The 13655-nt window shown below is 50.2% G+C and overlaps 1 protein-coding gene across 4 annotated transcripts in view; it reads left to right on the top strand.

The window, feature by feature from the left end:
- fbxl19 (F-box and leucine rich repeat protein 19) overlaps nt 1-13655 on the top strand; it is a 57664-nt gene that overhangs the window by 24270 nt on the left and 19739 nt on the right. For all 4 annotated transcript variants that reach the window (XM_079878864.1, XM_079878863.1, XM_079878865.1 and 1 more), the window contains one exon: nt 5353-5516. In XM_079878864.1, the coding sequence (XP_079734990.1) occupies nt 5353-5516 (164 nt within the window). The remainder of the gene's footprint in view (nt 1-5352; nt 5517-13655) is intronic.

Genomic DNA, 13655 nt, shown 5'->3' on the forward strand with positions numbered 1-13655 from the left:
AGTCATGTGACTTGTGTGTGTTTGTCTGCAGCCTCTGTCAGTCATGTGACTCCCTTGTGTTTGTCTGCAGCCTCTGTCAGTCATGTGACCCGTGTGTTTGTCTGCAGCCTCTGTCAGTCATGTGACTCGCGTGTGTTTGTCTGCAGCCTCTGTCAGTCATGTGACGCGTGTGTTTGTCTGCAGCCTCTATCAGTCATGTGACTCGTGTGTGTTTGTCTGCAGCCTCTGTCAGTCATGTGACTTGTGTGTGTTTGTCTGCAGCCTCTGTCAGTCATGTGACTCGCGTGTGTTTGTCTGCAGCCTCTGTCAGTCATGTGACCCGTGTGTTTGTCTGCTGGTGCTGTCAGTCATGTGACTTGTGTGTGTTTGTCTGCAGCCTCTGTCAGTCATGTGACCCGTGTGTTTGTCTGCAGCCTCTGTCAGTCATGTGACTCGCGTGTGTTTGTCTGCAGCCTCTGTCAGTCATGTGACTCTCGTGTGTTTGTCTGCAGCCTCTGTCAGTCATGTGACTCGCGTGTGTTTGTCTGCAGCCTCTGTCAGTCATGTGACTCGCGTGTGTTTGTCTGCAGCCTCTGTCAGTCATGTGACTCGCGTGTGTTTGTCATGTGACTCGCGTGTGTTTGTCTGCAGCCTCTGTCAGTCATGTGACTCGCGTGTGTTTGTCTGCAGCCTCTGTCAGTCATGTGATGCGTTTGTTTGTCTGCTTGTGCTGTCAGTCATGTGACTCGCGTGTGTTTGTCTGCAGCCTCTGTCAGTCATGTGACTCGCGTGTGTTTGTCTGCAGCCTCTGTCAGTCGTGACTCGCGTGTGTTTGTCTGCAGGCTCTGTCAGTCATGTGACTCGCGTGTGTTTGTCTGCAGCCTCTGTCAGTCATGTGACTCGCGTGTGTTTGTCTGCAGCATCTGTCAGTCATGTGACTCGCGTGTTTGTCTGCAGCCTCTATCAGTCATGTGACTTGTGTGTGTTTGTCTGCTGGTGCTGTCAGTCATGTGACTCGCGTGTGTTTGTCTGCAGCCTCTGTCAGTCATGTGATGCGTTTGTTTGTCTGCTTGTGCTGTCAGTCATGTGACTCTCGTGTGTTTGTCTGCAGCCTCTGTCAGTCATGTGATGCGTTTGTTTGTCTGCTTGTGCTGTCAGTCATGTGACTCTCGTGTGTTTGTCTGCAGCCTCTGTCAGTCATGTGATGCGTTTGTTTGTCTGCTGGTGCTGTCAGTCATGTGACTTGTGTGTGTTTGTCTGCTGGTGCTGTCAGTCATGTGACTCGCGTGTGTTTGTCTGCAGCCTCTGTCAGTCATGTGATGCGCGTTTGTCTGCTTGTGCTGTCAGTCATGTGACTCGCGTGTGTTTGTCTGCAGCCTCTGTCAGTCATGTGACTCGCGTGTGTTTGTCTCCAGCCTCTGTCAGTCATGTGACTCGCGTGTGTTTGTCTGCAGCCTCTGTCAGTCATGTGACTCGCGTGTGTTTGTCTGCAGCCTCTGTCAGTCATGTGACTCGCGTGTGTTTGTCTGCAGCCTCTGTCAGTCATGTGACTCGTGTGTTTGTCTGCAGCCTCTGTCAGTCATGTGACTTGTGAGTGTTTGTCTGCAGCCTCTGTCAGTCATGTGACTTGCGTGTGTTTGTCTGCAGCCTCTGTCAGTCATGTGACCCGTGTGTTTGTCTGCAGCCTCTGTCAGTCATGTGACACGTGTGTTTGTCTGCAGCCTCTGTCAGTCATGTGATGCATGTGTTTGTCTGCAGCCTCTATCAGTCATGTGACTCGCGTGTGTTTGTCTGCAGCCTCTGTCAGTCATGTGACTTGCGTGTGTTTGTCTGCAGGTGCTGTCAGTCATGTGACTTGCGTGTGTTTGTCTGCAGCCTCTATCAGTCATGTGACTTGTGTGTGTTTGTCTGCAGCCTCTATCAGTCATGTGACTTGTGTGTGTTTGTCTGCAGCCTCGGTCAGTCATGTGACTTGCGTGTGTTTGTCTGCAGCTTCTATCAGTCATGTGACTTGCGTGTGTTTGTCTGCAGCCTCTGTCAGTCATGTGGCTCGCGTGTGTTTGTCTGCAGCCTCTATCAGTCATGTGACTTGTGTGTGTTTGTCTGCAGGTGCTGTCAGTCATGTGACTCGCGTGTGTTTGTCTGCAGCCTCTGTCAGTCATGTGACTCGCGTGTGTTTGTCTGTAGCCTCTGTCAGTCATGTGACGCGTGTTTGTCTGCAGCCTCTGTCAGTCATGTGACTTGTGTGTGTTTGTCTGCAGCCTCTATCAGTCATGTGACTTGTGTGTGTTTGTCTGCAGCCTCTATCAGTCATGTGACTTGCGTGTGTTTGTCTGCAGCCTCTATCAGTCATGTGACTTGTGTGTGTTTGTCTGCAGCCTCTATCAGTCATGTGACTTGCGTGTGTTTGTCTGCAGCCTCTATCAGTCATGTGACTTGTGTGTGTTTGTCTGCAGGTGCTGTCAGTCATGTGACTCTCTTGTGTTTGTCTGCAGCCTCTGTCAGTCATGTGACTCGCGTGTGTTTGTCTGTAGCCTCTGTCAGTCATGTGACGCGTGTGTTTGTCTGCAGCCTCTGTCAGTCATGTGACTCGTGTGTGTTTGTCTGCAGCCTCTGTCAGTCATATGACCCATGTGTTTGTCTGCAGCCTCTGTCAGTCGTGACTCGCGTGTTTGATTGCAGCCTCTGTCAGTCATGTGATGCATGTGTTTGTCTGCAGCCTCTGTCAGTCATGTGACTCGCGTGTGTTTGTCTGCAGCCTCTGTCAGTCATGTGACTCTCGTGTGTTTGTCTGCAGCCTCTGTCAGTCATGTGATGCGTGTGTTTGTCTGCAGCCTCTGTCAGTCATGTGACTCGCGTGTTTGTCTGCAGCCTCTGTCAGTCATGTGACGCGTTTGTTTGTCTGCAGCCTCTGTCAGTCATGTGACTTGTGTGTGTTTGTTTGCAGCCTCTTGTCAGTCATGTGACCCGTGTGTTTGTCTGCAGCCTCTGTCAGTCGTGACTCGCGTGTTTGATTGCAGCCTCTGTCAGTCATGTGACTCGTGTGTTTGTCTGCAGCCTCTGTCAGTCATGTGATGCATGTGTTTGTCTGCAGCCTCTGTCAGTCATGTGACTCACGTGTGTTTGTCTGCAGCCTCTGTCAGTCATGTGACTCTTGTGTGTTTGTCTGCAGCCTCTGTCAGTCATGTGATGCATGTGTTTGTCTGCAGCCTCTGTCAGTCATGTGACTCGCGTGTGTTTGTCTGCAGCCTCTGTCAGTCATGTGACTTGTGTGTGTTTGTCTGCAGCCTCTGTCAGTCATGTGACCCGTGTGTGTTTGTCTGCAGCCTCTGTCAGTCATGTGACCCGTGTGTGTTTGTCTGCAGCCTCTGTCAGTCATGTGACTCGCGTGTGTTTGTCTGCAGCCTCTGTCAGTCATGTGATGCATGTGTTTGTCTGCAGCCTCTGTCAGTCATGTGACCCGTGTGTGTTTGTCTGCAGCCTCTGTCAGTCATGTGACCCGTGTGTGTTTGTCTGCAGCCTCTGTCAGTCATGTGACACGTGTTTGTCTGCAGCCTCTGTCAGTCATGTGACCCGTGTGTTTGTCTGCAGCCTCTGTCAGTCATGTGACCCGTGTGTGTTTGTCTGCAGCCTCTGTCAGTCATGTGACACGTGTTTGTCTGCAGCCTCTGTCAGTCATGTGACCCGTGTGTTTGTCTGCAGCCTCTGTCAGTCATGTGACCCGTGTGTGTTTGTCTGCAGCCTCTGTCAGTCATGTGACACGTGTATTTGTCTGCAGGTGCTGTCAGTCGTGTTTGTCTGCAGGTGCTGTCAGTCATGTGACACGTGTGTTTGTCTGCAGGTGCTGTCAGTCATGTGACACGTGTGTTTGTCTGCAGGTGCTGTCAGTCATGTGACGCGTGTGTTTGTCTGCAGGTGCTGTCAGTCATGTGACGCGTGTGTTTGTCTGCAGCCTCTGTCAGTCATGTGACTCTTGTGTGTTTGTCTGCAGGTGCTGTCAGTCATGTGACACGTGTGTTTGTCTGCAGGTGCTGTCAGTCGTGTTTGTCTGCAGGTGCTGTCAGTCATGTGACACGTGTGTTTGTCTGCAGGTGCTGTCAGTCATGTGACACGTGTGTTTGTCTGCAGGTGCTGTCAGTCATGTGACGCGTGTGTTTGTCTGCAGGTGCTGTCAGTCATGTGACGCGTGTGTTTGTCTGCAGCCTCTGTCAGTCATGTGACACGTGTGTTTGTCTGCAGGTGCTGTCAGTCATGTGATGCGTGTGTTTGTCTGCAGGTGCTGTCAGTCATGTGACACGTGTGTTTGTCTGCAGCCTCTGTCAGTCATGTGATGCGTGTGTTTGTCTGCTGGTGCTGTCAGTCATGTGACCCGTGTGTTTGTCTGCAGCCTCTGTCAGTCATGTGACACGTGTGTGTTTGTCTGCAGCCTCTGTCAGTCATGTGACTTGTGTGTGTTTGTCTGCTGGTGCTGTCAGTCATGTGACGTGTGTGTTTGTCTGCTGGTGCTGTCAGTCATGTGACCCGTGTGTTTGTCTGCAGCCTCTGTCAGTCATGTGACACGTGTGTTTGTCTGCAGCCTCTGTCAGTCATGTGACCCGTGTGTTTGTCTGCAGCCTCTGTCATTCATGTGACGTGTGTGTTTGTCTGCAGCCTCTGTCAGTCATGTGACGTGTGTGTTTGTCTGCAGCCTCTGTCAGTCATGTGACTTGTGTGTGTTTGTCTGCTGGTGCTGTCAGTCATGTGACGTGTGTGTTTGTCTGCTGGTGCTGTCAGTCATGTGACCCGTGTGTTTGTCTGCAGCCTCTGTCAGTCATGTGACACGTGTGTTTGTCTGCAGCCTCTGTCAGTCATGTGACCCGTGTGTTTGTCTGCAGCCTCTGTCATTCATGTGACGTGTGTGTTTGTCTGCAGCCTCTGTCAGTCATGTGACTTGTGTGTGTTTGTCTGCTGGTGCTGTCAGTCATGTGACGTGTGTGTTTGTCTGCTGGTGCTGTCAGTCATGTGACGCGTGTGTTTGTCTGCAGCCTCTGTCAGTCATGTGACGCGTGTGTTTGTCTGCAGCCTCTGTCAGTCATGTGACGTGCGTGTTTGTCTGCAGGTGCTGTCAGTCATGTGACGTGTGTGTTTGTCTGCAGCCTCTGTCAGTCATGTGACTCGCGTGTGTTTGTCTGCAGGTGCTGTCAGTCATGTGACCCGTGTGTTTGTCTGCAGGTGCTGTCAGTCATGTGACGTGTGTGTGTTTGTCTGCAGGTGCTGTCAGTCATGTGACTTGTGTGTGTGTTTGTCTGCAGGTGCTGTCAGTCATGTGACTTGTGTGTGTGTTTGTCTGCAGGTGCTGTCAGTCATGTGACTTGTGTGTGTGTTTGTCTGCAGGTGCTGTGATAAGAGGTTATGGACTCAGATCGACCTGAGCCGGCAGCGCTCCATCACTCCTCCGATGTTGAGTAGTATAATCCGCAGACAACCCGTATCTCTCAACCTGGGCTTCACTAACATCTCCAAGAAGCAGCTCATGTGGCTGATCAACCGTCTGCAAGGTACGTCCTCCTGCTAGCGTTACACGTGAAGCATTACACAGACACAATGAGAAACAGTGCAGTGTTTCAGCCGTGGTGAGACACAGGCCTACAGGATCATATAAAAGTGTAGAAGTGTGCGAAAGAGCAGAGAGGACGAAGGGTCCGAGCTCAGTGTGAGTTTACACCGGTCACCGATGGAAAGATCTACAGCGAGGAAGAATCAGTCCACGAGATTGAACCGAGCCCATGTTTGGCGTATAAAGCTCAGAGGTGAGAGTGTAATGAGGGTGTTTTGCAAAATCGATAGCCTGACGTCCCGGGGCTATTGTGTTTTCCAGTCGGGCTACCAAAATGCAAAATCCTCCCTTTATTCACATTATTGACTAGTTATTTTAAGGAAAATTATGACCCTGCAAGTTTTTGATAATGCTGATTTATCCATAGCGAAATTTCTCATGAATCTTGTGCCTGTTTTAAGAGAAACACATGACCAATAAAAATGGAAGCTCCACTTGCATGAATGCTTTACTTTTCATGTCAGTGATTCAATGTTTGAATCCATGTGCTAACACACTATCACTGTAAAGCTGCTTTGAAACAAAAAAATCTGTATTGTAAAAAGCGCTACATAAATAAAGGTACTTGACCATCATATCGAGGGCTTGAACCAGAGGGGCATAAGTGGCATTTTGGGCGAAAATGAGTTCTATATATCAAATTAAAGGTCTTGATGAGCTCTATCTAGTTGTGCCAAAAAGACGCAACAGAAATCAACCTGTATTGAATAAAGCAACAAAACATCAAAGACCTAACACAAAAGTTTGAGCATTGTTTGGAGCCAGAGGGGCGTAAGTGGCTTTTGACAAACTTTACAGGAGAGCCAAAACAAAATTTTGACCACACTTCAATCAACTGTATTTATTAACCTTCAACCACAACATTGCAACCACATACATACTTATATGAGTAAGTTCTTAAGTGAACATACACTCACCTAAAGGATTATTAGGAACACCTGTTCAATTTCTCATTAATGCAATTATTTAATCAACCAATTTGGCTCTCCTGTAAAGTTTGTCAAATGCCACTTACGCCCCTCTGGTTCCAAGCCCTCGATATATTCTGCTATATAAATAGCATAAAATAATTAGAGCACCATTTACTTGCCTCAAAAAAGTCTGGTATTATTATCATTTATTGCTACACTTCAATATGTGTATTATTCCATCAGAAACGTAACACTTTTAGCGTTGTCAGGCTTTAAATTTGACCTGCCACAAGGTGACACTGTTTTCAAAACGGAACAATCAGAGAAAAGTGTCAAAGCTTCAGAGAGTCATTATTTCTCCATCCCTCCTGCATCCAACTGCAAGTTCTGATGTTTGGGGAAGACAACTGGGGCTTCCAATCCACCCCTTGTAAAGCAGTGCCGTTCTCACTTAATTTATTGTTGCTAAGTGACAGTAGGCGCGTTTCCATTACAGATTTGCGCAAAACTTTTGTGTTTTTTTTCCTTCTTTTTTCTAAATAAAAAACTATTGCAAAATGACAGCGTTTCTATTAACCGATGTTATGCGACTAAAACTTCATTTTTACCTCTCGTGATAAGTCATTCCAAAAATCATGCCAACGGACGTTGGTAGGTTTATGTATATCCCAGCCACTGCACTGGCCATTATTATTAATCGAAGGAGATGTATGTGTGTTATCCAATCATTAATGGCAAGGAAAGACCCTTAATACTTGAGAGCGGCACATATGAGGTGTTTCTGGGTGTTTCTCCCTCATATCAGCTGGTCTTGATTGTGGCATTTCTTTGAGTTTTAGAATCCAGTATTCCTGTGATTCTTTTGTCTTTTATGAATTTAATAAAGAACTCTGTCTAGTCTTCTATCCAAACATACCGCGTCATCTATGTCAGGTGACCTGTAAATGTGCAAAAACTGTTTCCATTGCAGTTTTGCAAAATATTTATTTTTCTAATTGCCTGAAAAACCACCTCATATGCAAGCGTAAAAAACTTTTTTGCAATAAATGGGAGTTTTTGCGAAAATGACGTGTTTCCATTGGGAGTATTATCATCTTCTTCCGCTTATCCGGGGCCGGGTCGCGGGGGCAGCAGTCTTAGCAGAGATGCCAAGACTTCCCTCCCCCTAGACACTTCCTCCAGCTCTTCCGGGGGGACACCGAGGCCTTCCCAGGCCAGCCGGGAGACATAATCCCTCCAGCGTGTCCTAGGTCTTCCCCGGGGTCTCCTCCCGGTGGGACGCGACCGGAACACCTTCCCGGGAAGGTGTCCAGGAGGCATCCAGAACAGATGCCTGAGCCACCTCAGCTGACCCCTCTCGATGTGGAGGAGCAGCGGGTCTACTCTGAGCTCCTCCTGAGTGTCCTCACCCTATCTCTAAGGGATCGCCCAGCCACCCTGCGGAGAAAGCTCATTTCGGCCGCCTGTATCCGATGATACCCACAGCTCATGACCATAGGTGAGTAGGAATGTGGATTGACCGGTAAATCGAGAGCGTTGCCTTGCAGCTCCTTCACCACGACAGACCCGGTACATCGAGCGCATTACTGCAGAAGCTGCACTGATCCGTCTGTCAATCTCCCGTTCCATCCTTCCCTCACTCGTGAACAAGACCCCAAGATACTGGAACTCTCCACCAACCTGAAGTGGGCAACCTGAAATGAGTCCAACATGCACTGGGAAAAAGTCTGACTTACTGCCGGCAATGTGAACCAAGCTCCTGCTCTGGTCGTACGGGGACCGGACTGCCCTTAGCAAATGGCCCCGGACCCCATACTCCCAGAGCACCCTCCACAGGATGCCACGAGGGCCACGACCGGGACAAAAACCTCACTGTTCCTCCTGAATCCGAGGTTCTACTATCAGCCGTATTCTCCTCTCCAGTACCCTGGCATAGACTTTCCCGGGGAGGTTGAGGAGTGTGATCCCCCATAGTTGTAACACACCCTCTGGTCCCCCTTCTTAAAAAGAGGGACCACCACCCCGGTCTGCCAGTCCAGAGGCACTGTCCCCGACCGCCACGCGATGTTGCAGAGGCGTGTCAGCTAAGACAGCCCCACAACATCCAGAGACTTGAGGTACTCGGGGCGGATCTCGTCCACCCCCGGTGCCTTGCCACCGAGGAGCTTTCTTGACTACCTCGGTGACTTCAGCCCGGGTGATGGACGAGTCCCCCTCTGAGCCCTCTGCCTCTGCTTCCTCGCATAAGTTGCGCTTACACTTAAGTGGAATCCATATGTTCGTTTGGTCGCTAGTTATTTTACTTTTTTAAAGTTTTAAATATTAATATTTTTCTTACACAAATTCATTGTTTTCCACTGCATTATAAAACTTACTTTTTTTATATAACTCTAATTGTATTCGTCTGAAAGAAGAAAGTCATATACACCTTGGATGGCTTGAGGGTGAGTAAATCATGGGATAATTTTCATTTTAAAGTGAACTAATCCTTTAACATTGTCACACATGCAAACATAATGTTCTCCACTGCGCATGCAATCTCTAGCCACGTTTCCATTACCCTTCAAATTGTCCAAATTGAAATTGCGAATTGAAAATACACCCCCTCTCCTTGAACTGCCACCTTACTGTGGTGGAGGGGTTTGAGTACCCGAATGACCCTAGGAGCTATGTTGTCCTTGGCTATATGCCCCTGGTAGGGTCTCCCAGGGCAAACAGGTCCTAGGTGACGGGTCAGACTAAGAGAGGTTCATAAACCCTTTATGTTAGAAACAGAAACGAGGACCGTGACATCACCCGGCATGGCGCAGCCGGGGCCCTACCCTGGAGCCAGGTCCGGGGTTGGGGCTTGTATGCGAGCGCCGTGGGGCCGCCCTCCCGTGGGCTCACCACCTGCAGGAGGGACCGTAAGGGGCCGGTGCATAGTGGATTGGTAGGCAGTCGAAGGCGGGGGCCTCGACAACCCGATCCCTGGACACGGAAACTGGCTTTAGGGATGTGGAACGTCACCTCGCTGGCGGGGAAGGAGCCTGAGATTGTGCGTGAGGTTGAGAGGTACCGACTAGAGATAGTCGGGGATCACCTCCAGCACGGCTTGGGCTCTGGAACCACACTCCTTGAGAGAGGATGGACTCTTCACCACTCTGGAGTTAACCATGGTGAGAGGCGGCGGGCTGGTGTGGGTTTGCTTATAGCCCCCCAGCTCAGCCGCCATGTCATTCCACTGGGGGACTTGAACGCCCACGTGGGCAGCGACAGTGACACCTGGAGGGGCGTGATTGGGAGGATCTGATCCTGATCTGATCGGTGTTCTGTTATTGGACTTCTATGCTAGTTACAGCTTGTCCATAACGAACACCATGTTCAAGCATAAGCGTGATAAATGTGTCCATCAGTGCACGTGGCATCAGCAGCTGACGGGTACCGGCAAGCCAAGCGGACTGCTGGAGGAGTTCGGTGAGGCCATGGAGAAGGACTACCGGTTGGCCTCAAAGAGATTCTGGCAAACTGTCCGGCTCCTCAGGAGAGGGAAGCAGTGACACTGTTTACAGTGGAGGTGGGCAACTGTTGACCTCAACTGGGGATGTCGTCGGACGGTGGAAGGAATACTTCGAGGATCCTCTTAATCCCACCGACACGTCTTCCATTGAGTAATGCGACAAACTGCTTATATTTACTCTACGCCATGATGCACTACGCTACTTCTGACGTCATAAATCTCGTAAGTTGCACATTAGGGTCAAGTAGGCTGCGTATCGCCGTTTGGCCAGAAGCTAGAATTTTACTTAATAAAGTTTTAAATAATATTTTATACTCAGAAAATCACAGGAACAAACAGGATAAAAGCAAACCAAACAATACATTAACAAGAACCAAACAAGAGCAGCTGAAACACAGGGATTAAATACACAGTGCAAACAAAGGAAACTTTAAAATAGGTGGCAATGAGCAGTAATTAAATAAGAGACCATGACGATTAACAAACAGTGAAAACAGGCAATCAGGAAACAGGGAAAATCAAACCATGTCTCGTTCTCTCGCTGATGTCTCGGTGTCTTGGTCTCTCGCTGATGTCTCGGTCTCTCTGTCTCTCGCTGATGTCTCGGTGTCGGTGTCTTGCTGATGTCTCGGTGATATCTAGGTTTCCCGCTGATGTCTCAGTCTCTCTGTCTCTCGTTGATATCCCTGTGTCTCGCTGATGTCTCGGTGTCTCGCTGATGTCTCAGTCTCTCTGTCTCTCGCTGATATCTCTGTGTCTCGCTGATGTCTCGGTGTCTCACTGATGTCTCGGTGTCTCACTGATGTCTCGGTATCTTGGTCTCTCTCTGGTGTCTCGCTGATGTCTCTGTGTCGGTGTCTCTGTGTCGGTGTCTCACTGATGTCTCACTGATGTCTCGGTGTCTTGGTCTCTCGCTGGTGTCTCGCTGATGTCTCTGTGTCGGTGTCTCTGTGTCGGTGTCTCACTGATGTCTCTGTGATATCTAGGTTTCTTGCTGATGTCTCGGTCTCTCTGTCTCTCGCTGATATCTCTGTGTCTCGCTGATGTCTCGGTCTCTCTGTCTCTCGCTGATATCTCTGTGTCTCGCTGATGTCTCTGTGTCTCGCTGATGTCTCTGTGTCTCACTGATGTCTCTGTGTCTCACTGATGTCTCGGTGTCTTGGTCTCTCGCTGGTCTCTCGCTGATGTCTCGGTCTCGCTGTCTCTCGCTGATGTCTCGTTGTCGGTGTCTTGCTGATGTCTCGGTGATATCTAGGTTTCCCGCTGATGTCTCGGTCTCTCTGTCTCTCGCTGATATCTCTGTGTCTCGCTGATGTCTCGGTGTCTCACTGATGTCTCGGTGTCTCACTGATGTCTCGGTGTCTCACTGATGTCTCTGTGTCTTGGTCTCTCGCTGGTGTCTCGCTGATGTCTCTGTGTCGGTGTCTCGGTGTCGGTGTCTCGCTGATGTCTCGGTGATATCTAGGTTTCTCGCTGATGTCTCGGTCTCTCTGTCTCTCGCTGATGTCTCGGTGTCTCGCTGATGTCTCAGGTGTCTCGCTGATGTCTCGGTGTCTCGCTGATGTCTCGGTGTCTCACTGATGTCTCACTGATGTCTCGGTGTCTTGGTCTCTCGCTGGTGTCTCGCTGATGTCGGTGTCTTGGTGTCGGTGTCTCGCTGATGTCTCGGTGATATCTAGGTTTCTCGCTGATGTCTCGGTCTCTCTGTCTCTCACTGATATCTCGGTGTCTTACTGATGTCTCGGTGTCTTGGTCTCTCGCTGATGTCTCTGTGTCTCACTGATGTCTCGGTGTCTCGCTGATGTCTCGGTCTCTCTGTCTCTCACTGATATCTCGGTGTCTCGCTGATGTCTCGGTGTCTCGCTGATGTCTCGGTGTCTCACTGATGTCTCGGTGTCTTGGTCTCTCGCTGATGTCTCGGTGTCTTGGTCTCTCGCTGATGTCTCGGTGTCTCACTGATGTCTCGGTGTCTCACTGATGTCTCTGTGTCTTGGTCTCTCGCTGGTGTCTCGCTGATGTCTCTGTGTCGGTGTCTCGCTGATGTCTCGGTGATATCTAGGTTTCTCGCTGATGTCTCGGTCTCTCTGTCTCTCGCTGATGTCTCGGTGTCTCGCTGATGTCTCAGGTGTCTCGCTGATGTCTCGGTGTCTCGCTGATGTCTCGGTGTCTCACTGATGTCTCACTGATGTCTCGGTGTCTTGGTCTCTCGCTGGTGTCTCGCTGATGTCGGTGTCTTGGTGTCGGTGTCTCGCTGATGTCTCGGTGATATCTAGGTTTCTCGCTGATGTCTCGGTCTCTCTGTCTCTCACTGATATCTCGGTGTCTTACTGATGTCTCGGTGTCTTGGTCTCTCGCTGATGTCTCTGTGTCTCACTGATGTCTCGGTGTCTCGCTGATGTCTCGGTCTCTCTGTCTCTCACTGATATCTCGGTGTCTTGCTGATGTCTCGGTGTCTCGCTGATGTCTCGGTGTCTCACTGATGTCTCGGTGTCTTGGTCTCTCGCTGATGTCTCGGTGTCTTGGTCTCTCGCTGATGTCTCGGTGTCTCACTGATGTCTCGGTGTCTCACTGATGTCTCGGTGTCTTGGTCTCTCGCTGGTGTCTCGCTGATGTCGGTGTCTTGGTGTCGGTGTCTCGCTGATGTCTCGGTGATATCTAGGTTTCTCGCTGATGTCTCGGTCTCTCTGTCTCTCGCTGATGTCTCTGTGTCTCACTGATGTCTCGGTGTCTCGCTGATGTCTCGGTCTCTCTGTCTCTCACTGATATCTCGGTGTCTCGCTGATGTTTCGGTGTCTCGCTGATGTCTCGGTGTCTCACTGATGTCTCGGTGTCTTGGTCTCTCGCTGATGTCTCGGTGTCTTGGTCTCTCGCTGATGTCTCGCTGATGTCTCGGTGTCTCACTGATGTCTCGGTGTCTCGCTGATGTCTCGGTCTCTCTGTCTCTCACTGATATCTCGGTGTCTCGCTGATGTCTCGGTGTCTCACTGATGTCTCGGTGTCTTGGTCTCTCCCTGATGTCTCGGTGTCTTGGTCTCTCGCTGATGTCTCTGTGTCTCGCTGATGTCTCGGTGTCTTGCTGATGTCTCGGTGTCGCGCTGATGTCTCGGTGTCGCGCTGATGTCTCGGTGTCGCGCTGATGTCTCGGTGTCTCGCTGATGTCTCGGTGTCGCGCTGATGTCTCGGTGTCTCGCTGATGTCTCGGTGTCTTACTGATGTCTCGGTGTCTTGGTCTCTCGCTGATGTCTCGGTGTCTTGGTCTCTCGCTGATGTCTCGGTGTCTCACTGATGTCTCGGTGTCTCGCTGATGTCTCGGTCTCTCTGTCTCTCACTGATATCTTGGTGTCTCGCTGATGTCTCGGTGTCTCACTGATGTCTCGTTGTCTTGGTATCTCACTGGTGTCTCGCTGATGTCTCGGTGTCTTGGTCTCTCGCTGATGTCTCGCTGATGTCTCGGTGTCTCGCTGATGTCTCGGTGTCTCGCTGATGTCTCGGTGTCTCACTGATGTCTCGGTGTCTCACTGATGTCTCGGTGTCTTGGTCTCTCCCTGGTGTCTCGCTGATGTCTCGGTGTCTTGGTCTCTCGCTGATGTCTCGGTGTCTCACTGATGTCTCGGTGTCTCGCTGATGTCTCGGTCTCTCTGTCTCTCACTGATATCTCGGTGTCTCGCTG

The sequence above is a fragment of the Squalius cephalus genome, assembly GCF_949319135.1.
Source record: "Squalius cephalus genome assembly, chromosome: 8".
In the NCBI taxonomy this organism is placed as follows: domain Eukaryota; kingdom Metazoa; phylum Chordata; class Actinopteri; order Cypriniformes; family Leuciscidae; genus Squalius; species Squalius cephalus.